This window comes from Ustilago hordei (assembly GCF_900519145.1).
Source record: "Ustilago hordei strain Uho2 genome assembly, contig: UHO2_contig_07, whole genome shotgun sequence".
Classification (NCBI taxonomy): Eukaryota; Fungi; Basidiomycota; class Ustilaginomycetes; order Ustilaginales; family Ustilaginaceae; genus Ustilago; species Ustilago hordei.
Window position 1 is genome coordinate 696,722 of NW_024545289.1, and position 21,852 is coordinate 718,573.

General features: G+C 50.8%; 7 protein-coding genes across 7 annotated transcripts; 5 read left to right on the forward strand and 2 right to left on the reverse strand.

The window, feature by feature from the left end:
* Positions 1-806: 806 nt before the first annotated feature.
* UHO2_03998 (uncharacterized protein) lies at positions 807-2,036 on the reverse strand (the record flags this gene model as incomplete). The annotated part of the gene is made up of 4 exons (XM_041559955.1): positions 807-1,069; positions 1,139-1,149; positions 1,434-1,656; positions 1,736-2,036. The coding sequence occupies 4 exons, from the start codon at positions 2,034-2,036 to the stop codon at positions 807-809; spliced, it is 798 nt and encodes a 265-aa protein (XP_041415889.1).
* Positions 2,037-2,747: 711 nt separating this feature from the next.
* Positions 2,748-3,498, forward strand: UHO2_03999 (uncharacterized protein; the record flags this gene model as incomplete). The annotated part of the gene is made up of 2 exons (XM_041559956.1): positions 2,748-3,123; positions 3,203-3,498. The coding sequence occupies 2 exons, from the start codon at positions 2,748-2,750 to the stop codon at positions 3,496-3,498; spliced, it is 672 nt and encodes a 223-aa protein (XP_041415890.1).
* Positions 3,499-6,758: 3,260 nt separating this feature from the next.
* Positions 6,759-7,878, forward strand: UHO2_04000 (uncharacterized protein; the record flags this gene model as incomplete). The annotated part of the gene is made up of 2 exons (XM_041559957.1): positions 6,759-7,199; positions 7,306-7,878. 2 exons carry the CDS (start codon positions 6,759-6,761, stop codon positions 7,876-7,878), a joined length of 1,014 nt encoding a protein of 337 aa, XP_041415891.1.
* A 793-nt stretch (positions 7,879-8,671) lies between these two features.
* UHO2_04001 (uncharacterized protein) lies at positions 8,672-13,051 on the forward strand (the record flags this gene model as incomplete). The annotated part of the gene is made up of 1 exon (XM_041559958.1): positions 8,672-13,051. One exon carries the CDS (start codon positions 8,672-8,674, stop codon positions 13,049-13,051), a length of 4,380 nt encoding a protein of 1,459 aa, XP_041415892.1.
* A 331-nt stretch (positions 13,052-13,382) lies between these two features.
* On the reverse strand, positions 13,383-16,304 carry UHO2_04002 (uncharacterized protein; the record flags this gene model as incomplete). Its single annotated transcript, XM_041559959.1, has 2 exons — positions 13,383-15,893; positions 15,990-16,304. The coding sequence occupies 2 exons, from the start codon at positions 16,302-16,304 to the stop codon at positions 13,383-13,385; spliced, it is 2,826 nt and encodes a 941-aa protein (XP_041415893.1).
* A 1,307-nt stretch (positions 16,305-17,611) lies between these two features.
* On the forward strand, positions 17,612-18,724 carry UHO2_04003 (uncharacterized protein; the record flags this gene model as incomplete). Its single annotated transcript, XM_041559960.1, has 1 exon — positions 17,612-18,724. The coding sequence occupies one exon, from the start codon at positions 17,612-17,614 to the stop codon at positions 18,722-18,724; it is 1,113 nt and encodes a 370-aa protein (XP_041415894.1).
* A 301-nt stretch (positions 18,725-19,025) lies between these two features.
* UHO2_04004 (uncharacterized protein) lies at positions 19,026-19,519 on the forward strand (the record flags this gene model as incomplete). Its single annotated transcript, XM_041559961.1, has 2 exons — positions 19,026-19,355; positions 19,445-19,519. 2 exons carry the CDS (start codon positions 19,026-19,028, stop codon positions 19,517-19,519), a joined length of 405 nt encoding a protein of 134 aa, XP_041415895.1.
* Between the last annotated feature and the right edge of the window lie 2,333 nt (positions 19,520-21,852).

Here is a 21,852-nt window from a genome sequence, read left to right on the forward strand (position 1 = left end):
CAGGATTTGTCGGTGGGATCAGTTCATGTCATCAAGGTCAACTCAGACGCTCTCGCTGGTTTGCACAAGCTTAGATACCCTCGCTCCCTCATTGCTTCAATGTGCTACCCGGCCTTTTCGGGTTAACAGCTTTGTGTGGGTCAGACTGGATCAAAGATCTGTCCTAGTCTCGCCGCTTCAGGGTCCTATTGCGGGCACAAATGGTGGTGCACAAAACTGGCAATGATCGAATTCGGACAGGTACGAGGATGAGATTGGGATAGAGTCCTGCAAACCAGTCGCAGTAGTAAGAAAAGATGAATGCGAGTCACTTGCCGAGCATGACAGCACTCGAGAAAGTATGGTGTATACAATCCTCCGTCGGCGCGCAAAACGGATGAGTATGGGACAGGTAGAGGCATAAATGCATCATGCTCAAGCCCTAGCCAGCCGAAACAAGCCCCTTTGCAGGATCCAGCTTTCTTGTCACATCGTCATTCCTTCTCCAACCAAAGATCAACATAACGATCGCAAACCTGGAAAGGAATAGTACTGGCATCGCTTGTTTCAAATAACTTCTTTCCGCCTTTTGCCAAAGCCCTTCTCATCTTCCAGTCCCAGGCCTTATCACTATTGTAGTTCCAGACTAGATGAAAACAGTTATCCCTGGCGCTGGGTCGGTACTGCAACCCTATGCCTGCTTCCGTATAATTGACATAATAACTCGCAGTAATGTTGACGAAGGTGAAGTCTGTCAAGAAACCGTCTTTGACGATAGGGGCTCATGTATGATCGAATCCTGGATAGGAAGTTGAAGTGGCGTTGACCTAGTGAAGCGAGCCAGAGACGTGATGAAAGCAAGGAGACTTGGAGGCGGAATTGGCAGAACAAGCTTTGTTGAAGTCCGAGTTGCGAGGGCGAATTGGGGTCAACTTCAGCGGACAGTCTTGGGCAAAGGCCGCAGAAAGGGCGCTGAGAGTGCTGAGGAGGAGAATGAGCCCAAGTGAGTTCATTTCGGAAGCAAACTTGATGATTGGTACTGGAAGATGGAGGAAGGCGAAAGCTAAGTAGGATGGGAAGGTAGGAGTTGCTATCATTGAACAAAGAGGGAGCTTCGAATTGTTGGGATGGCGAGCCTCACGAGCCCTTTCGATCTTACCAGCTGTTGTCCTGTCGTGACAAGGTTGTGTCACAGCAGCAGCAGATGCTGAATCTCTAATGCGTAGACAGACCGCACACTGCTTCACATCCTTGAGCGGAACGACTACTTTGTGCAGACATCTCATCAGGCAAAGGTGAGATTTGTATGAAGAGGTCGATTTACGTGCGTCTCGGCGATGAGAAGAAGCTGTACATCTTGAGAGTCTATATCATACGAGAAATGCGGGAATGGTCTCACCGCTCACACGTCCTAAGGACTTTTGCCATCGGACTTGATGTGGATGTGGACCCACTTTGTGCATAGGGTCGTGGACGTCTCCCCACGATTCCAGGTGTCTAGATCTCGCTCTTTGCTGTTCTCGGCAGAGACCCAGATACGGAGACTATCGTTATCATAGTGCTTCAGCGTGATCTTGAAGCAGCCCTTCTCCTTGTCGAAGTCGGAATAGCTCATCTGAACGCTCCCTTGGTACCACTGCACATTGAAGTCCTTGGTGGGGTCGACAGTTGTAAAGTCTATCACAGAGAGAAAGTCAGATTGAAAGTTAGTACCGGGAGTCAAATTTCAGTGAGAGCCCATGCACTTGATGCATACCGTACTTGTAGCCATCTTTGATGAGGAGGAATTCGTGGGGAGCTTTGCCTGAAGCAGACGTATCGGCGATCACATCCTTCAAATCTCCGCTCCAGAAGGTGAAGCAAGGCCACTTGGGATCGGCACCGTCAGGGCCAGTCTCAGCTTCGCATCGTTTCCTGTAGTCGGTGTTATGAGGTAGTACCTTCGAGCGGGGTGGGCATACGTGCTTGTTATTATACCCATTCCTTGCATAGAGGGTTTCAGCACAGAATGCCAGCACGAGAGCGACGCCGATGAGTTGTGACTTGAGTGCGAGCATGTCCAATGCGTTCTTGAGTACTTGGAAGTCGAAAAGGGATGTCTCCTTGGGAAGTGAGAGATAAGACGGATTTCTGTTTTTCTGTGTTGAGCTGTGTCTTATCAGCAGATATTAGGACACCTGTAGTAGACGAACGAGGTAGGATGGCCCGCCGACATCCGGCATCGGTGGGACAGCCCACTGGTTCTTGTGCCTTCAACCGCCCAATCATGGTGTGCAGGCATGTTCAGTGCTGTAAACCCAATTATGAAGCCAAGGAAGTGAAGTGTGGCGACATCGCATAGGCAAGTCTCGCCTCACTGTGGTACGGCGGGACTCAGCCATAGTCATGGCTTCATTTTTCGCAGCCCCTTGTGCTTGTCGACGCTCGTACATTGAGTGGAAGCAGTTGTCTCCTTTGCGACACAACTCCACCTCAGTTGCTGGGCAGGGTCTAAACAGGGGGGAAAAATCGCTTCAGGGTTGCCTTGCAATCGTTCCCGTTCGTTCGGTCCCACCTGTGACAAGGACGAATGACAAACCGGACCGTGCTCAAGCTACGATTCCGCTCTGTTCGCTCTGCTCGCTCTGGAACAGTCCTGTGTAGGGTCGGTCCTTCCTCGCTTTTGAGTGAGACAGTCCCAACAAGCTATAAGCGTCTCAACTCATCCTTACTACCTACAAAAGATAGTGTCTACCCTCCGCCTACCATTCAGAGGCGCAGGAACCATGATGGCCCCATGCTTTGAATTGTTCTCAATGCTCTCGATTACCCTCATTGCACTCACTTCTCTCCAGACCTTTCCTGCAGTTTTGTCTGCAAAGATGCCTCAATGGGGCGGCCCCGGCCCGCAGGTAACACAAGATTTGGATCGATCGCCATCAGCTCGACCACTTACGCAGGAGATCCCCCCTTTGCAGGATTATGATTGCACCTTGACACCTTTGCAGATCGATGCCGAAAAGTACAAAGCCCGATGTCTTCCTGGGAAAGGGCCTTGCTTCACTCATAAAGGTGATGGCTCACTCAAGGCCACAAACATCGAACCGTGGCTCGAACCACTCAACATGACACAAGAGATCTTGCTCATGGACGAAACTGCTAGAGGTAGGGTCTCCAAGGCCATCGTGAATCTGAAGAGCTAGAGGAAGGCTCACTGACACTTTTGCTGCTGATGCCATCATAGATTTCACCGTACGCGACCCCTCGACACCGTTCGAGATCACTTATCTGGCATATGGTGACACCAACTTCCGCTATTCGAAATTCAATCCTGAAACTCGATGCTACGACATTCTAATCAAGGCAGGGAATAGCTTTAACGGCATAATCTCTGTTGGGGAGAGCCCCGATGGCACGTCCCTCTCGAGCAAATCTACCCGTAATTTTGGTGATGAGCTCAGTCATACTTTTTGCGCTGAACATCTCTACATCACTTTGAAGTTTTCGAATTTTTTGTGGACAGCTCATCGTCATCAATAGAAGATCCATATTCTGAGACCGAAACACTGTGTCTGAACCGGATTTCGAGTTTTCATCTCCAGCTCTGATGAAGATGATCCCTCAGTCTACCCTTTGCAGCCAAAGATCGATTGATACCGAGAGTCGTGCCACTCGAATTAAGATAATGATTGAGCTGACATTGGTCGTCTCGGCTGGTGCTGTCCGAGCTTTTGCGTCACCTACTCGACCACTCGAGAGCGAGCATGAAGACAGGATTATGATGTTGGAGGTTTAGGTCCCGATACTGGCGATCGGGGATAGTCTAAGTACGATGTCACTACTTCTTTATGTTGAAGAATTTGGCTCTTTGACGTCGTTTATCGGGAGATGTCAATCTAAGCACAATAGGAGGTATCAAAGTTTTTGCGATTTTAAAAACACGGGTTTTTTGAAAAGCGCGTTTTTGGAGGGAATTTGAACCCCCCCAAGGAAAAGCGGGTTTCCAAAAATGCGATGAAATCATACGGCCGATAAAATACGTAACCTAAAAGTAAGCATAGGAAGCATGAATCATACGGCCGAAAGGAGGTGTAACCTAACAGTAATCATATGAAACATAAATTATACGGCCGATAAGAGACGTAACCTAACAGTGAGCATATGTTACTTGTCCTGCTCTCGTCGCTATCACCCATTGCTTGCTTATATCTTGCTTTCCTCTTCACACAATGTAATGTTTCATATGGTGGTGAGAAGAGTTGTATTGAACAGCAGAAGAGAGAGTGCCTGTCAGATTGTGTAGTGGACTGGCATAACAATGAGAATCATCAGTGGAGGAGGTCATGTTGAATGAGCGCAAGGAAGAGGGAGTGAGCAAAAGTGTGACGAGAGTGAGGAAAGGAGAGAAGATGTGGAGTGATAAAAAAACCGCGTTTTCGCAAACACGCCTCCTGAGCTGCGTTTTTGAAAACGCGGTTTTTTTTTTCCCTTTGCGGAGCTTATGTAAGCTTTTGCGTTTTTTTGAAAAACGCGCTCTTGAAAAAACCCGGGTTTTTAAAAACGCAAAAACTTTGATACCCCCTAATGTTCACGCTATTTGAGCTAAAACACTATACTATATTGACCTGAAGGAAGTGTGTGGTAAAAGCCTGGAGCTCCCCGTTTGATCTATATACAAAGTGCCGGCGCATCCCATGTGTGGGAGTATCCTACTTAATGACAAGCTATGACAACAAGTGGGGCTCTGTTGTCCCCGATCCTCGTAGCATTGGCTCCAGACGATCTACAATCAGATTGTCTTTGCCTGATTCATCGTCGGATCTATACTACCCAATCTGATCGATCTCTTGCTATGTCGACTTACGTCACCTTCGTGCCTCGTCGGTGGCGACATTACATAGGCAAGCCTCGCCTCACTGGCTCCCATCCCTCTCCACCTCACCTCCCCTTCCCATCTTCGGAGCATGGGTTGGTGGCGAAGTTGGGGCTAATTGGCGGGGAGCGATGGGGAGGCTATTTGGTCTCTTGGTGGGAATATAGTGTTGACAAGCTCTGCATTCGGAAAAAAACGATGTAACCAGGATTTGTCGGTGGGATCAGTTCATGTCATCAAGGTCAGCTCAGACGCTCTCGCTGGTTTGCACGAGCTGTAAATATTGAAATGTGAAGAAGTTTTGTCCCGATAACTGACGATCGGGAAGAGTCTGAGTACGATGTCACTACTGTTTTAGGCAGAAACATATATACTCAATTGACTGAACGAACGTGGCGAGAGCCTAGTGCTCTCAGCTTGATATATATACGTCTTGAGAAAAAGTGGATCGCGCGGGTCCCGATGACTGGCGATCGGTGAGAGTCGGAGCACGATGTCACTGCTGTTTTAAGACAGGAACGTGTATACTCAATTGACTAATGAAAGGAGTGTGGCGGGAGCCTCAAGCTCCCCGCATGATATATATACAAACTGGGTGGCATACGCCAGGTGTGGGTACATCCAACTTAATGACGAGGTCTGACAACGAGCGGGACTAGGTTGTACCCGACCTCTGGTGAGATCGGGCCTCTGACCAGATCGGCTCTGCGTCATCCTTTAGTATCTTACTGGATCGTAATCTTCAGGAGTAAATACCCTCGCTCCCTCATTGCTTCAATAGGGGTTTTCAATACTTTTTTATTTTCGAAAACTCAGGTTTTTTTTGAGTTTTCAATTGCGTCAGATATTCATTACTTACGTAAGCTCTGCTATTTTGACAAATACCCTAGTTTTTGAGAACACTGCTTCAGCAATACTCATGCGGCAGTGCTTTCAAAATTGGACCTGAGTTTTCACTCATGTGATGTTGCACCTGATGTTGCACCTGATGTTGCACCTGATCTGCTCGCGCGAATGCCTCCACTTTTTCTGCACAGATTGTTTTGCATGAACCCATGGTGTCAATAATGACTGTATCTACCTTGATTGTGCGACGAGAGTGTCAAAGATGGTGGAGCTACAAGGTGGTTCGGATTCCGGAACTGCTTCATCTTCCGGCCGACACTTCGTACCCTAACTCTTTGTTGGCTTCGAAAATTAACCCTCTAAAAACACAACTTACATTTGGGGGCATCAATTTCCTAAGATTTTAGAGTATTGGAATACTCTAGTTTTCGAGGGCAAAAAAAAAATTGAAACCCCCTAATGTGCTACCCGACTAGCTTGCGTACAAAGCAACGATAGGAATTCGAATTCACTCGTGCGGCAGCTATTCGTACGAGAAGGTGCCAATTCAAACGCTTCCAATCGAACGCTCTCGTGCGGCATGTATTCGCACGAGAAAAGGCCCAGGCGTTACAACACATCACTGCATATAAGACGCATCGCGAAGTCGACAGTGCCACCGCGGGCCTTTAGCCACCTTTGATCTGACCCACCAGTCGGCTGAATTTGTCTACTGTACTGTATCAAATTGATGCGACGAGGTGTGGCGACTGTTTCACAGCACCACCAATGACAACCCAACCTGACTTGATCGCGAGATCCGAGGGTCAAAGAGGTGCACGCATCAAGCTTCAGGCTCGGCAGGGAAGTGTGCAAGCGCACGTATTTCCATTGTAATTTAGAAGAATTGGCTTCCACCCTGGCAGTCGAGAGCGGAGACGGCTGTTTCGGCACACCTTTTCTGGCGTGCACGCGCCATCGCCGAAGCTGACATCTGACATCTTGTTGTTGTGCCTTTGCATTTCAGCCTTCCTTCCTTCACCGAATCATCCCAACACCTCATCTCACCCTTCTCCGGTTTCGATTTGCGAGACTAGCAAAGATGCGGTCAATAGCGTCTCTCCTTTCTGTGCTGGTCCTCAGCCTGCTCCTAGTCATCGGGTCAAATGCAGCACTCTCTGAACCCAAGTTGAGCTACGTCCTCAAGTCGGCCAAGCTTGCACTCTCCACGGTCGACGGCTCTTCTCGACTCTCCAAGGACTTCTCGACACAGTCGGACTACTCTAAAAACACAGCGCCATTCGATCTTTCCGGCCCGACTCAGCTCGAAAACGATGATGTGATCCGACTCACCTTCAGCCTTGGTGTTGAGGACGCATCCAGCAAGAAGGCGGCCAACAAGGACGGTCCTGCACTCGGCAAGGAGCATGTACCTCATCAGGCCTTCGTCGTGCTTGCAGCCGATGGCAAGGAATCTGATCCTCCTTCGCATGCTTGGCCCGTCACTGTCAAGCCTAGCAATGGAAAGGTCTCGTGGAACTTGGTAAGCATTCTCCTCCGCAACTTGGTCAACATCCATCCTTCTTGCTGTGTATCACTGACTTTCATCCTGCCTCTTTCACGTAAATTGTGCTTCGTACTCGCAACAGAGAACGGATAGGATTCCAGCACCCCTCCTCCGCGCCTCGCCGCCACTGACACTCTCGCTTCTCATCGCCAACTTCCCCGCAAACTCGGCTTCAGAAGGCGCCTACTCACCGCTCTCTTTGCCGCTTGTCTCGCTCACCCCACCTACCAGCCTCGTAGATGCAGCACTCGAGTCAGCTTCCTCCTCTCTCTCCGCCCGCGAGAAGGCTGAACGAGAACAAGGCTTCCACGGCCTTCCCGAGCACAAGCACACCTTCGGCATTCCACCGACCGAGACGATGCCCAGCACCAAAGTCAGCGGTCTTGCCTCGATCGTCACTGCTGCTGTGCCTTGGGTCTTCCTGCTCGGTGCTCTTGGCATTATCGAGCCGGAGATTCAGACACCGTCATCCAAAGCATTGGTGCTGTTTGCGGCCTTGGCAGCGTTGGAGGGTCTGGCGGTGAGGTACTGGATCGGATTGACATTGTTCCAGATGCTACCCCTGCTGTTGGGCGCAGTATTGGTGACGATTGTTGTGGGCAGGAGTGCATTGGTGGAGCTGCGAAGGAAGAGGCTTGCGATTTCGTCGTCGTAGGCTTCAAACACGAATGAACCATTTAGATTGTAGCTCCTGTAACACTTGACCTGCACACTGCACATGTTGCTCCGGGGCTCGAGCGACGATCGCAAGGCACACACGTAGTCCATGCCTGATTCGAGACAGAGAAGCACAAGGAAGCCGATGTCCATTGATGCATCATGGTCGTAAGCATCTGAGTGGCAAGAAAGTGGAGCGTGCGGTATCTTGCGCGTGTATTGGCGGGCTTTGGAGAATTTTGAGAACTGAGCCTCGAGAATACCAACAGACGGACACGCTCTCACGCTTCTCGAAGCCTGTCTGTGTGTGCATTCCAAATTTGCTTGGACTCTTTCTCCAAGGTTTGCTGGAAATCGCCTTTGTTTCAGTCACATCCTCATCCTATCACTTTGCCTCGACAACACCAGAGACTCCACAACGGCCGTAGTGTGAGGCTGCTATCGGAAGTACTCCGACAAGCGGTCGCCGCTCATCCGCATACCTTTCCCACGGTCATCGGTCTGATTCCGACAAACAGGCATTTCAACATTGTCAAGCAAGATAGGCTCAACTGCATTCGGCATCGTTCTCATCACTCTCATACCCATTTCGGCACAGCATTGCTCAGCCAGAACCGCAACAGACACGACTCACGGCCAGCTTACCTTGCTGCCGCCTCGCCAGCCTGAAACCACTGCCCTTGATGCCAAACCTACCACCGCCATCATTCGAGACGCCGACAGAACAGTATTGCGAGCTGCCATCGCCATCAACGGCCAACTCGTCGTCTCGAACATAGACATAGGCCATCATGTCTGGCTTCGCCGCTACTGGCGGCCGGCCAGGACAGTCTAGTCGTGCCACTGGAATGGCGGCCCCTGCCCCTCCCAGCAGCATCAGAAGAGATCGTCCAGGCGCACCAAGATCCTCTATCTCAAACGAATCAATAGCGGGGCCTTCTAGATCATCCACAGCTGGAACTACTCGCCGCAACACAAGCGATGACCCAGTCCGCGCTGCTCAGAATGAAGCTACAAGGGTGTGGAGAGATGATTTGTGCAGGCTACTCGAAAGGGCAGAGGAACGATTTGCCGATGTCTGCTGGACCACTGCCTCATCGACCGATGCCCAGGACAACGGCGACTTCGACTCAGAGCTAGGGCACGTCACTTTCACTGGTACCGATAGTATCGGCCATGGCTCCTCCTTAGGACACGGCAGCACTCTAGTACCCTCATCGCTCACGTCAAGCTCACCTTCAATACCCAAACCTTCCGCTACTACCGACACATTGATATGGGCACACAAAGCTATTCTCTACGCACGCGCACCCAACACCTTCCAGACTCGCTTTCTCCATCTTCGCTCACCTGCTGCTCAGCTTCAACACATAGGCTCGACAGCAAGTCTCGTCTCTCTGCCCCTCCATCGAAGCGAATCACAGCTTTCGATTAACTCCAACTTTTCTTGTTCGACACAGACTGGAGTGCCACCACCAGCACCATCCAACACTGCCTCAAACGGCAACAGTGTATCATCACCGCCTGCCTTTGCGCCCAAGCAACGCAAATCAATTCGCGGAGCAGCACCCCCAAGTAGCTTCTCTATGGCAAAACCTTCCTTGCGCAAACCCATCTCACGCTCCAGCATCTCCAGACCCTTACGAAAACCATCGGTCGATGAAGCTGGCTCCTTCGCAGGCTTCATGACCAGTGACAGTGAAGGTGAAGGTGGGCCCGCGACAAGTTTGAGGGCTTCTCGCTTGATCAACGCCCGCAACACGCCAACAGCAAACGGAGCATCTCTCACTTCACCCTCCAAGGTATCTCAGACCTCCTCGTCAGGTCACCAAAGTTCGAATGCGCCTGCACGCAAGTCGTCATTCGCCTCGGTGACTTCAGCTGCAGAATCGCGCATCACGGACAATCGTTCGTTAATCAGCGACGCAAGCACCCTTCGTGCACCCATCAGCTTGGGTGGTGTCAGTCAAGCTTTCTTCGAAGCAACTCTACAATACCTCTACACTGGTGAAGAAGCCATGGTGGACGCATTCGAGTTCTTGTTCGAGGACAGACTAGCATCCGACTCGGAAGTAACGTTGGAGGAGAAGCTCGACAAGCTAAGATCAGATCTTACGTTCATGTGGCGCAGCAAACTCTATTCGGACGTCAAGATTGTGCTTGGCGAAGACGATGACAGCGACGATATGGATCGTGCAGCTCTAGGAGGTCAACGGAAAGGGAACTCGGCAAAGTTTGTTGACATTCCTGATGCGAACATGTCCGTTATCTCACTGGCGCAGACCATCGATACGGATAGAGTCGACGATTCGGATGCAGAAGACGATGAGCTCACGTCCTTTTCAACGCATCGAATGATTCTTGCGTCTCGATCGCAGTACTTTGCCTCGATGCTGCTGTCTCCCTATGCCGACTCGACTGCGCCGGTGCTACACTTGCCTTATCCACCCTTCACACCAGCATCGTTTCACTTCACGCTTGGCTTCCTCTACACCGGTACGCTTTTCTTCTCCAATCGCACCTTCGACCTATCTACCGCCTTCTCACTCTGGCGTGCAGGTGCATATCTACAGATCGAAACACTCCAGGCTCTCGTCACCGCACTGATCGACCGCGAATTCTGCCATGGCTTCAAATGCTCACCACCCTGCCGGAAGTGCGCCAAGCGCGTACCCCGAACACTCGCATTCGCCACTGACCCCGACGTCAGCGAGCAGGCTCTGCAGGAACCAGCCATTGCCGCCGTCTCAGGCCCTCACTTTGGAATGTACTGGGCTAAAGACGTTGGCAATCTCGATCCCATGCTCCAAGACCAGATCGTCGATGCCATCTCTACTCGTCTCACCCAAGACCCCACGCTGGTAGTTACTGTGCTCCGTCAGCTATCGATTGTCGGGCAGCGCATCGACACAGAACGATCCAGTCGGTGGGTTGAATCACTCCGCCTCATGGCCGAGACTGTTGAGAACCGTCTCATGCCCATCCTCCACGCCAACCTCGAGAAGATAGTGCAGAGTCCTGCTTGGTCTGACTTGCTAGATGGTGTAGGCTCTCTCGATGACGTACTGGAGAAGAGTCTAGTGATGCTCATTGACGGGCTGACCGAAGCTAGAGTCGCACAGATCTACCAGATTCTCGTTGGACAGGTGTTGCTGCGTGAGCAAGGATTCGAGGTGCCTCAGTCACGGCAGGCGGTGGAGAATGCAAGAGCAAGCATATTGAGGTATTTGAAGAAGAGATGGATTAACGTAAGGGCGCTCGGCGGGTTCGATAAGCTGGAGAAATGGTGTTTGAAGGAGTTGGCCGATGACTTGGACGTTGCGAGTGCAGATTTGGTGTTGACGGATGAGGCGCCGGTGAAGATGGGTCCGCTGCCAAGCAGGTTATTGACTGGTCGGAGGACTAGTGCGGTTGCAGGGGTGGCTAGGCCAAGGTCTTCGCTTGGTGCAGCTGCAAGTCCAGGTTCGTCCGGCAGAGTGAGGACTGCATCGACGGCGTCCACCGGATCGGCAAGCGTTGCTGCAGCAAGAAAGGTGGTGAGGGACGAGGGTGAATGTGAAGCTGGACCGAACAATATGCGCGCTGCTGTACTCAACCGGAATGCCGCACGAACTTCGGTGGTCAATGGACATTGTTCGTTGTCTACTACATCGACTGCTTCCACTTCCTCTCCCATTGCCGCTCGGCCAAGATCAACAGCAGGCACAGCTTTCCCCACGCCTAGGGTTGCAGGCACGGCGTCATCATCGCCAAGAGTGAGCAGCATCAATGGTGCTTCACCACGATCTGGCACTCCTATGGCGACTGCGGCTGGAAAGGAGCGACTTCGCACGACGAGTACAGCAAGCGTTGCTAGTGTCCCAAGCGCGCGTTTGTTGAAGGGTAGACAATCAGCTGTTGCCTCTGCGCAACGCCCCGCGACCGTTGCGGCGAACAAGGGTGCCGGACAAGAACCGAAACGTCAGGCCTTCCCATCTTCCAACACCGCTGCTATCTCTTCCTCTTCCGCAGCAGTCACGCCGAAGAAATCCACACCACGCGTCCCAACACCACCCGACGCAGACAAAACACCCACTAAAGCAGTCCGCACCGTTCGATCAGCTGCCAACCTCTCACCTCGCACCAGCGACGCCAAACCCCCTTCTTCCTCTCTCGACTCTTCTACTGCTAAGCCGAAACAGCCTACGCTTGGTGCCAAGTCTTCTTTCATCCGTGCTACGCCAGGGCCAGGTGGGACATTTTCCTTGTCGTCGACTCATTCTGGTCGTGGGCTTCGGCCTAGGACTTTGAGTTCTAGTTCCACAGGTAAGAAGAGTGCTGATCAAGGGTCGCAAACCACTGCAGGTGCTACGGCGGGGAGACGGTCAGTTGCTCCAACAAGGAGAATCTCCGGTGACAGCGCACAACCAACCTCATCAGCAAGCAAAGCACCAGCAGGGCCGAGGGAAGCAATGCCGACAGACGCCATCAACAACGTGCGAAAAGCGTCGCAATCAAATAACATGCCTCGGTCAGATTCCACAAAGACTATCGTATACTATTCTGCCTCTACTAGGGGCGGTGATGCAGCTATATACCCAGATAGCAATGCTTTAATGGGCGGGATACGATTGATCGTTGGCATACCTTGCATTGTTTGCCTCCCCCTACCCTCTGCTTCCATTGTCAAGAAACCGAGCGCTTCATCAGCGCAGATCAGGCGACCCAGCCCAACTAGTTCGGCACCGAGTCGTATCGCGGCGAGGGCCTCTCCTGCTGCCTCTACTGCTCCTGCTGGTGGAGGAGGCAGGAAGGTGCGCGCTACGGTACGCTACCTCGGCCCAGTAGCAGGAACCAAAGGCTTATGGGTTGGCATCTTGCTACACCTTCCACCTAGCGTCAGTGATAGTTTGCCGAGTACGAAGGTGTTGAGGCTGAGAAATGGGTCCTATGATGGGGTGCAGTACTTCGCCGCGATCAAAGGAAAGGAAGCGGAAAAGGGAGAGAAAAGGGAGGCGGAGCATAGAGTCGAAAGAAGGAGGGAGCTTTGGCGCGCTTTGACGCCTGATTTGCCTTTTCCCGAGGAAGGAAAGGGAAAGGACGGAAAGGGAGAAGAGGAAGCAGAGGTGAAGAAGGTAGCTGAAGTGCAACTCTTTGTGAGACCAGAGGACGTGGTTTGGGTTGTTCAGTGAGTACATTCATAGCATTCTGCAACAGCAGCAATCATGTCGAACTCATCTTTGAAGCTCAGTCTGTGCGAATTCGAGTTCGCCCCATCTATCAGCGCCTCGTTGAAGTCAAATACACGAGCGGACGAAGTTTGGAGCCATGAACGGAGAGATGCATTGGAAACTGGACGAAACTTGATATGTGAAATGGACACGAAGCATGAAGCTGAAAGCCATAAGAATGATGTGTAAGAATGATGTGTTGAAGATATTGTTGATGAAAGAAACCGAAAAAGATGATGATACGGAAGCATAAACACCGGAACTAGATTGTTCTTTTGACCGTCCCTGTAGCTCACTGCGCAGCGGCAGTGCTAGTGGCTGACCCACTCCTACTCTGCACTGTAGTATGCAACACCTCCATCGCATACCTCAACTTTGTCACCAGACCCCTTACCTTCCTTCTCTCCGCCGGTCTAGTCTTGTATACCCTCTCCTCACCTTCCGCGGCGCCTAGGTTGAATCTTCGCCTCTCCTCCTCTTCCGCCTCCCTCGCACTTCGATCGGTGCAGGCGATAGAAACGAGCTCTGCTAACGTCCAACTTGTCATCCTCGGCACACCTCCAGTCTTATCTAGTGGTTCGATAACGCTTACCACCTGACCACCATGCGTGAGGAACACCTTTGTGTGGTCGTAGAAATTAAGCTGGACCGTACCGTTTGAAAGGCGGAAAACGATCGCATCTTTTGTTTTGTACCATTTATGAACGAACGTCATCCCCGTGGTCTTCTCAACGTCGGAAAAGGTTAGGGGAGAGTCGGCGCCGTATAGACGATCCATGATTTCTTTTTCAAAGTATTTCATCACCCTCACCCTCGAATGCAGCTCTTTGGGTACTGTACCGTTCTCTTCACCCCCAGGAGTCGAGTTTTGAGCAGGGATGATGAAGTTTTCTCTCTTCAACTGATCCGTTCTCCCCCCTACTGCGCCGTTGGCGGGCTTGGGTGTATTACGAATCGTTGAGATGTAATCAACATACTTTTTGCTCGCTGATAACACCATAGATGTAGCATCGCGGAAGTACACACCAACAGTACCGTCACTGAGGGCATAACCGAGACCGTAGCGTTCGGAATGGTCTAGCCAGGAGATGAGGAATGTCTTGGGCGATTCGGGGTGGATGCGTGTTCCGTTGAGTTGGCAGGATTTTTCGATGAAGCGGATGGATTCGGCTGCGGAAGTGGGAGGTGGAGTGTAGAGTGTGTTGGAATCGAGGGAGAGAAGGGCAGATTCGAGATGGGAGATAATGACTTCGATTGAGGTCTTTGTTTTCTTGGCTCCAGGTGCGAGGGCGGTTGAGCTTCCGTTTGAAGCGAGCGTCGCACGGGAGGATGAGGGAGGGAGACCACTACCACACTGCTGCTGGGGATCGTGGATGGAAGAGGCAATAGAGAGGGGGCGAGTGAGACCAGCGGTAGTGGTAGCAGAAGAAGTTGAAGTAACAAGAAGAGTCTTGTGTTGCAACGCCGCACTATCCTGCTGCTGATGTTGAGGCATCGCGTTTCCGTTCCTCGAATACATCCTTCCGAACTCAGCCTTCCCCACAGCAGGAGGAGGAGGAGCCATTGGATTTGCATTCTCTTTATCCCCCACCGCTCCACCCATAGCTCCTGTTGGTTCCGAGCCTCGTGAGAGAGTCAAGGAAGAGAGTTGTTTGGCGAGAGAGTTGGCCGCCCCTCTTGCAAAACTCTGCGGTGGAGCAGTGGGAGCCTTGATCAAAGGTTGTCTACCCGCCTTCAACAAGGCACTGATGGGCGACTCTGGTTGGATCGCATGATGGAACTCTCTATCCATCTTCTCCCTCCTCTCTTCGGCCATTTCAGCTTGTTCCAATTCGCTCCTTGCATCTGCCAAGACCTCCACCGGCTCTTGTTGTGCATCACTGTACACTTCTCCACCAATGGGAGAATCTTCGATAAGATCATCCGCCCTATCATCCCAGCATGCCTGTCTCTTCAACAGCTCCAAGTTGCGAGCGGACTCTCGCGCAGTAATGGGCGGGAGGAAAGGAGTTCCCTCAATCGCCGTCGACGGGATCGTGAGTGGAACAGGACCGCACTGGAACCAAGCATGATGCATGATCTGCACCAACGTAGGTCTCTGTGCTGGGTTATGCGTAAGGATGCGGGTGATAAGATCAATCGCCTCCGTACTAAGCCCAGCACTGATAGGAATCTCGTAGGCGTTTTGACGAATGCGTTCGTAAATCTCGTCGACTTTCGGCGTCTGAAACGGTGGTTTCCCCACCAACAGCGTATACATGATCACCCCCACACTCCAAATATCAACCTCGAAACTATGTCCTTGTCCCTGATCATACAGGATTTCGGGTGCGATGTAGTTCGGGGTACCACAAACCGTCTTCTTCCTCTCCTCTGGATGCTTGAGCAGTGCAGCCAAACCAAAATCTCCGATCTTAACGTGCATGTTCTCATCCAGGAAGATGTTACCCAGCTTCAAGTCTCGATGAATAATGCTATTCTGATGGAGGTTCTGGGTTCCAGCGAGGATCTGAACCATGAGATATCTCGCTTCGGGCTCAGTGTAAGGCCCGCGCTTTTTTACAATATCGTTGAGGGATCCGTTTCGGCAGAGTTCCAAGCGGAAATAGACGTTGGAATCGTCTTCGAAACAGTCTTCGAACTTGACTACGTGGATATGGTCAACTGATTTGTGGATCATAATCTCGGCGAGGATCTTTTGACGATTCTTGCGAGACTTGATAATGGCAGATTTGGCAATCACTTTGAAAGCTTTATGGTTGCCGGCGGGGTCTGTCGCTTGGTAGACTCTTGCGAATCCTCCCTATATTACAAGTCACAATGGATTGATCAGCTTCAATATGGAGAAGACGAAATAAGAGAAAGGGAGGGGGAGGGAGAGAGGACGGGGGTGACTCACCTGTCCTAACAAATCACCACGTTTAAACGCTCTTCCTTCTGAATCGATGATGACTTTCGGGGGAGGTGGAAGAGGTGGTTTCTTAGACTTGCTCGTTGTTGTTGCCGCCGCACCGGAAGTTTTGGTAGCAGCTGCCGAGGTGGCGGTGGTGACAGCGGGTTGCTTAGATGCAATGGTGGAAGCTGGTCGCGGTCGAGAGGGGAGAGTGGAGGTTGCTGTGGTGGGGGCGGAGGTGGTACGAGCATAGCCAGGGTGTGCTGGAAGTTGGTGGTGCCCTGCGAGAGAGGAGGGGCCGGTGGCCATTGTTGATGCCATCATTGCCAGACTTTCTCCGAGATAGATTCGCGGTGATCGGGGTGAATATGGATGATGCTACAAGGGCAGCTACACAATGCAGCTATCTATATGATCTAACAGTGAAAAGGCTATGAGATATGCTATATTTGTGCGGCTTGCTATACGGTTTATGCTCTTGTTGTTATGGTGTTGTCGAAGAGCCTTTCCTTGTTGGTGACGGACGAGACGGAGTTCTCGCTAGGGGTGAGGAGCGACTGCTCTTACTCTATCGTTACGAGAACGAGTAGAAGTGAAGGTGGTGAAGAAGACGAAGAAGCTTGAGGAAGTAGGTGTAGGAAAGGCCGTTGATGATGTAGAGGTAAAGGAAGAGAAGGGAGGAGTAATGTCGAATTCGAGTAGCATCTCTCAGCCTCACTCTGTGTGCGCGGGCGAGGAAGAGAAAAACACGGCAGGAGAAGGGTTCTGTGAGCGTCAGACTCGAATGTTTGTGACAGTCAACTTTGGCTGCGTCAACTTGACACCCTCGCGCTCACTCGCTTGCTGGCACAGAGCGGAAGGAGAAGTCATGCATGTGCTCCTGCATCCAACGTCCACAAAAGAAAGAAAGAGAGGGACACAGACGGGCCCGCGTACGGTTCGACAGGTGTAGATACTCAACACAACATTGGACCGAACTGTTTTTTGTGCTACGCCTCCCAACCCAGCTCAACCCTTTCCCCCGCCAACCCTAACACTGTGATTCCTTGTTCAGGTATACGTCCGACACCAGCACTGTCTACTCATTCGCTCCTTGTCGTTCCAGAGGCGTATGCTAGCACGTAAAAGGACAGCAATAGAGAAGCAAGGGTGAATTAGGCGTTATGCTATGTTTGACAGCTACACAACACAAACAGCGCGACTCCCTTGTTTGTGGTCTGAGCGGCAGTAGCATACAGACGCGACACTCAGAATTAGCCATCACGTGCAGCATCAGAGGGCTTTTATTTTTCTATGGGGATTTTGACTCGATTTAACAAATCTTTGCAAAGCGCCTCCACCTCCACCTCCACCTCCATCTCCCCGCCGGTTCTGCGCCTCCGTCCACTCCGCGGTTAAGCAATTGGAAAGTCGACCTGGCGTCGTCATATCACTCTTCTCTGTCACCGTCTTCTGACAGTAAGAGTTACGACCTCGGCTCAGCTTCAGCGTCTTCCACCTCGCTAAGAAGGGATAGATATTCAGCCGCCTTCTTCCTACTTACCACATTCCTCCAAAAGGCGACAACAACGCAACGCATGCTCCTCTGAAACCTCGTTCAAACTCGAACAGCAGCAACATACGCAAACATGTCTTCCCCCATCCCCCAGATCCCTCTCGGCGGCACCGCAAGCCACATCAAAATCGGTCGTGTAGCATTCGGTTGCATGGGCATGTCTTGGTGTGACCCCTCCCTCCAAACCCCCGATTCTCAAGCTTTCGAAGCCATCAAAGCAGCCGTCGATGCAGGAAGTAATTTCCTCAACACCGATGCATTCTACGGTCCCCCCACCGACCCTTACGCCAACCTTAAACTCCTCAAGCGATTCTACGACGCTTACCCGGAGTACAAATCCAAAACTATCCTCTCCGTAAAAGGCGGTCTCTCCATCGATCTTTACAGAGAGAAAGGCATGGCTGGATTTAAGTTCGATTCCTCCCTCCCAGCTCTCGAGACCGATCTCCGTGGAATTCGAGAACAACTCGGCACTGATCAAGGCGGAAAAGAGATCGACGTGTACGAAATGGCTCGTCGTGACAGTAAAGCCTCTGTAACCGATATCATGTATAATATGCTCTCACTCTCCTCCGAAACCTACACGGATAAGCAAGGGAAGGAGGTTAAGGGTAAAGGATTGTTCGGGCACATTTCGTTGTCGGAATTGGGATTGACGTCAATTCAGGAAGCTGTCAAGGTGGCTCCGATTGCATGTGTCGAGTTGGAAGTCAGTCCTTGGGAGTTGGAAGCGTACAAGTTGGGTATTGTTGATTTCTGCTCTCAGCACAAGATTCCCATCCTTGCTTACTCGCCAACGGGTAAGGGCCTGTTGACTGGTACAATCAAATCGGTGGATGATCTGCCAGAGGGAGATATCAGGAAGCACATGGATAGGTTGAACGAGGAGAATCTCGAAAAGAACCTCAGACTAGCAGAGGTGTTTATCAAGGCAGCGAAGGAGCAGAAACCGAAGGAGGCGACTCCGACTCAGTTGGGTCTAGCTTGGCTAATTGAATCTAGCGACGTGATGGTACCGCTGCCAGGAACGAGTAAGTCCTCGAGGGCAAGGGAGAATGCAGAGGCAGCAAACATCAAGTTGAGCGAAGAGACCAAGAAAGAGTTGGATGAAAAGGTGAAGAAGTTTCAAGTTGCGGGCGGAAGGTATAATGAGAACGCTAGGATGCATACTCCTCTCTGGGCATGAGCAGGTTTCCCTCTACGTACAATGCTTTGTCGTCTCGTCACTCTCTCGCTTTGAATGGCCATCCTCGCCTTTAACCTCTTGCTGTTCGTGATGATTGTGAATTTTGTGTGCTTTTCATGACCCATTTTTATCGCTCTTTTTTGAGCTGTGGTTTTTTTTTTTTTCGTCTTACAAATTGGCATTTCTTCGGAAGTCGGCCACTTCCTCCAGCCCACATTTTTCTTCTCATCGTGTGGAGAAACAACACCCCTTCCCCTTTCCCCCCTACCACCAACCCTTCCCCCCGGTCCTCGCTACCACAATGTCCAATTCAGGTTCACCAACAATATACGTCGGCAACCTACCTTCAAATCTCGACGAAGTCACTCTTTCCTCCTACTTCCTTCCATTTGGTGACATCATCTCTATCTCCGTTCCTTGCACAACCACTCCCGCCGGCAAACGAAATAAAGGGTTCGGCTTCATAACCTTCTCCAACCCGGAAGAAGCATTAGATGCGTTAGATAATATGGATCTGAACTCGATCAATGGGAGAACGATTAATGTCAACTTGGCTGATCCAAATAAGGTCAAGGATGCCCCAGGCGGTGGTGGTATGGGTGGAAGGGGGAGGGCTGTTTGGGATTCTGAAGTAAGTTTCTTCACTCACTATCACTAAGAGGAGTTAGGGTGTATACTGATCCTAGTCTCTTCATATTCGTATCTGTCGTGATGCTGTAGGAATGGTTGAAGCAACATGCAGCAAACGAAGAAAACACCGCCGAAGCGACAACACAGGAAGAACAACAAACCTGAACACCGCCTCCTCCTACAGCACGCCTACCAAGAGCTTTGCATCAAGCAGCGGCATCAAAGATAGGAAACGTCTGAGCATACCGCTGAATAGCAACATCCAATAACTCGCTCTCCACCCCCAGCACCTCTAGTGCTTTTTCAAACTTTATCTTATCCTCCACTCCCAGTAAACCCGTCAGTCTCTCCAAATGGGCTGGATTCTCTAGCATATTAAGCAACTGGGTATACTTTGTCAAAAGTTGTCCCAGCGGGTACCTATGCTGCGCTTTTATGTTTTCTGGATGGAGTGGTATTTGCAACTCTTTTTTTGCCTCCACTGTTGCTTCTTCGAATAATCTTACGAATCCACCTATCCAAAACCCCAAAAATAGCATGGTTAGTGGCAGTAAAGAGTTAAAAAAAAAAAAAAAAGGGGGGAACAGAGGCGAAAACTCACGTTGGTCAACTTGAGTCGGAGGACTTTCTTCATCGCGAGTAGTAAGATTTATCATCCGCGACAAAACGGGATTTAATCGGTTGGCTGTGGAAGGATGTATATAGGCTGGATGGTCAGATAGGAGCATTTCGGTGTATAGGGGGTTGAAAGTGTGGCTGTTGCTATGGGCAGATGTGATTTGAGCATAATTTAAGGGGTCGCGACGGTAGAGGTTTAAAGGTTCGAGGTATGATAGATATAAATTCTCGTAATGGCTTCGATGGGGTCTGCGAGTTGAAGGTGGCATTGGCAGACACCCTACCACCGACACCAGGAGCAAAGCCAAGAAGGGAAGGAGCGGATGGAAATGCATTGCGACTCAGCTGTAGGATGCATTCCTGAGCTGATTAGGAGGGTTAAGGAAAGGGTGGAGCTTATATCTTCGAAATACCAAGACCTGGAAGTGTACTTTTCGGCTTTCGTACCCAAGACACCGTTTATGAAAAAGGGCATCCTTATCCTTCGTTCCGTCGCTGACCGAATGACCGGCTCAAGAGGATGCGGTTCTGTAGATGAAAGCAAACCATCACTTAAAGACGGTTGTCGGAGTTCTAAGGTTGACACATATGGAAAGCCAAGGACGAATCGATTCCTGCGGATGCAATTCATCTCAGAAGCGAGCGCCCTTTCTTTGTAAGGTAGTCTGGACGCCGCACATTGTTGTTGCCGCTAATGTCGGGATTGTTACCGGTGGTTGAAAGAGGGAGTGAGGGTCGAGTCCGACAACGAAAACAAATCGCAAACAACGACGTGTGACCTTGCTTCCAAGTCAGTCAGGCCTTTCTCTCGCTGTCAACCAATTGTCTTGTTTGCTGCTGGAGCGTTGGGATTGACTCACTCGTAATGAATTCTGGACACTTGCCACTTATTGCTGTGGTACGGAGAGAAGTTACCGCCGGATTGAGTAACTGTCCCCCACCATTCAATAAGAGCTGTTGACGGTGGAGAAGTCGAACCTCTGACTATCAGCGTCGATGTCTGTTACACGGTCGCAAGTCTGTAATCGTCGCCTGTCGTCATATAGTTTCATGTGTTCGAATGCAAACCCCACACCAACGCTCACATCATGAGAAAATTGCAAGTCAAGGTCGAACCCCGCTTCCTTCTCCCACTCCCTCTAACAATGCCTGGGATAATCGCTTGACGGTGTTTACTGTAACCCATGTGATACCGATCTCGGGTCGTAGTGAAACAATGGCTGCTGAAGGGACACACATTCGTGCCGGCAACTTTGGTTTCGATGGATCGGATCGACGCGTCTCCACCCGCTGAACCCGCTCTCAATGATCATTTGGCCGAACTCTTGAGCAATCGATGATGCATTGCGTCTCCACAATGTCCCTGTAGCATTGTCTGTGAGAATTGCCGATCCCAGGACATGATCTCCCAGGTTCAGGTACAGTTGCCTTCCTGCAGATGCAATGAACTGAACGAGTGAATATACGTGGCGACAAAAACCAAGCACTGATCCTCCGACCCTATCAAAACTGCTCACTTGCACCTCAAACTCACACCCACCTTCACTGCCAAACACAAACGCAACCAGTAAGGGCCAAAAAGGCATGAAAAGTCCATTAATCATCAAAAAAGTCGTTACAAAAGAAAAAGGAAAAAAAAGAAGAAGAAATCAAAAAACAAAAACAAAAACAAAAACCAAGACTGAAAACAAGAAGAAACAACTAAAAAGAACAAGAGTGAAATCCCAGCTTGACTCACGCGGCCGCACAAATGAGGATTAGTCGGACGATACAGAAGCCATGTTAGATTTCGGGTCAGCGAGGTGGCTCGATGGTTCAAAGGCTTCCAGCCCGCCGTAAGGGGGCCGATCGAGGGCAGAGAAGAGCGGGTCGTACAGGCG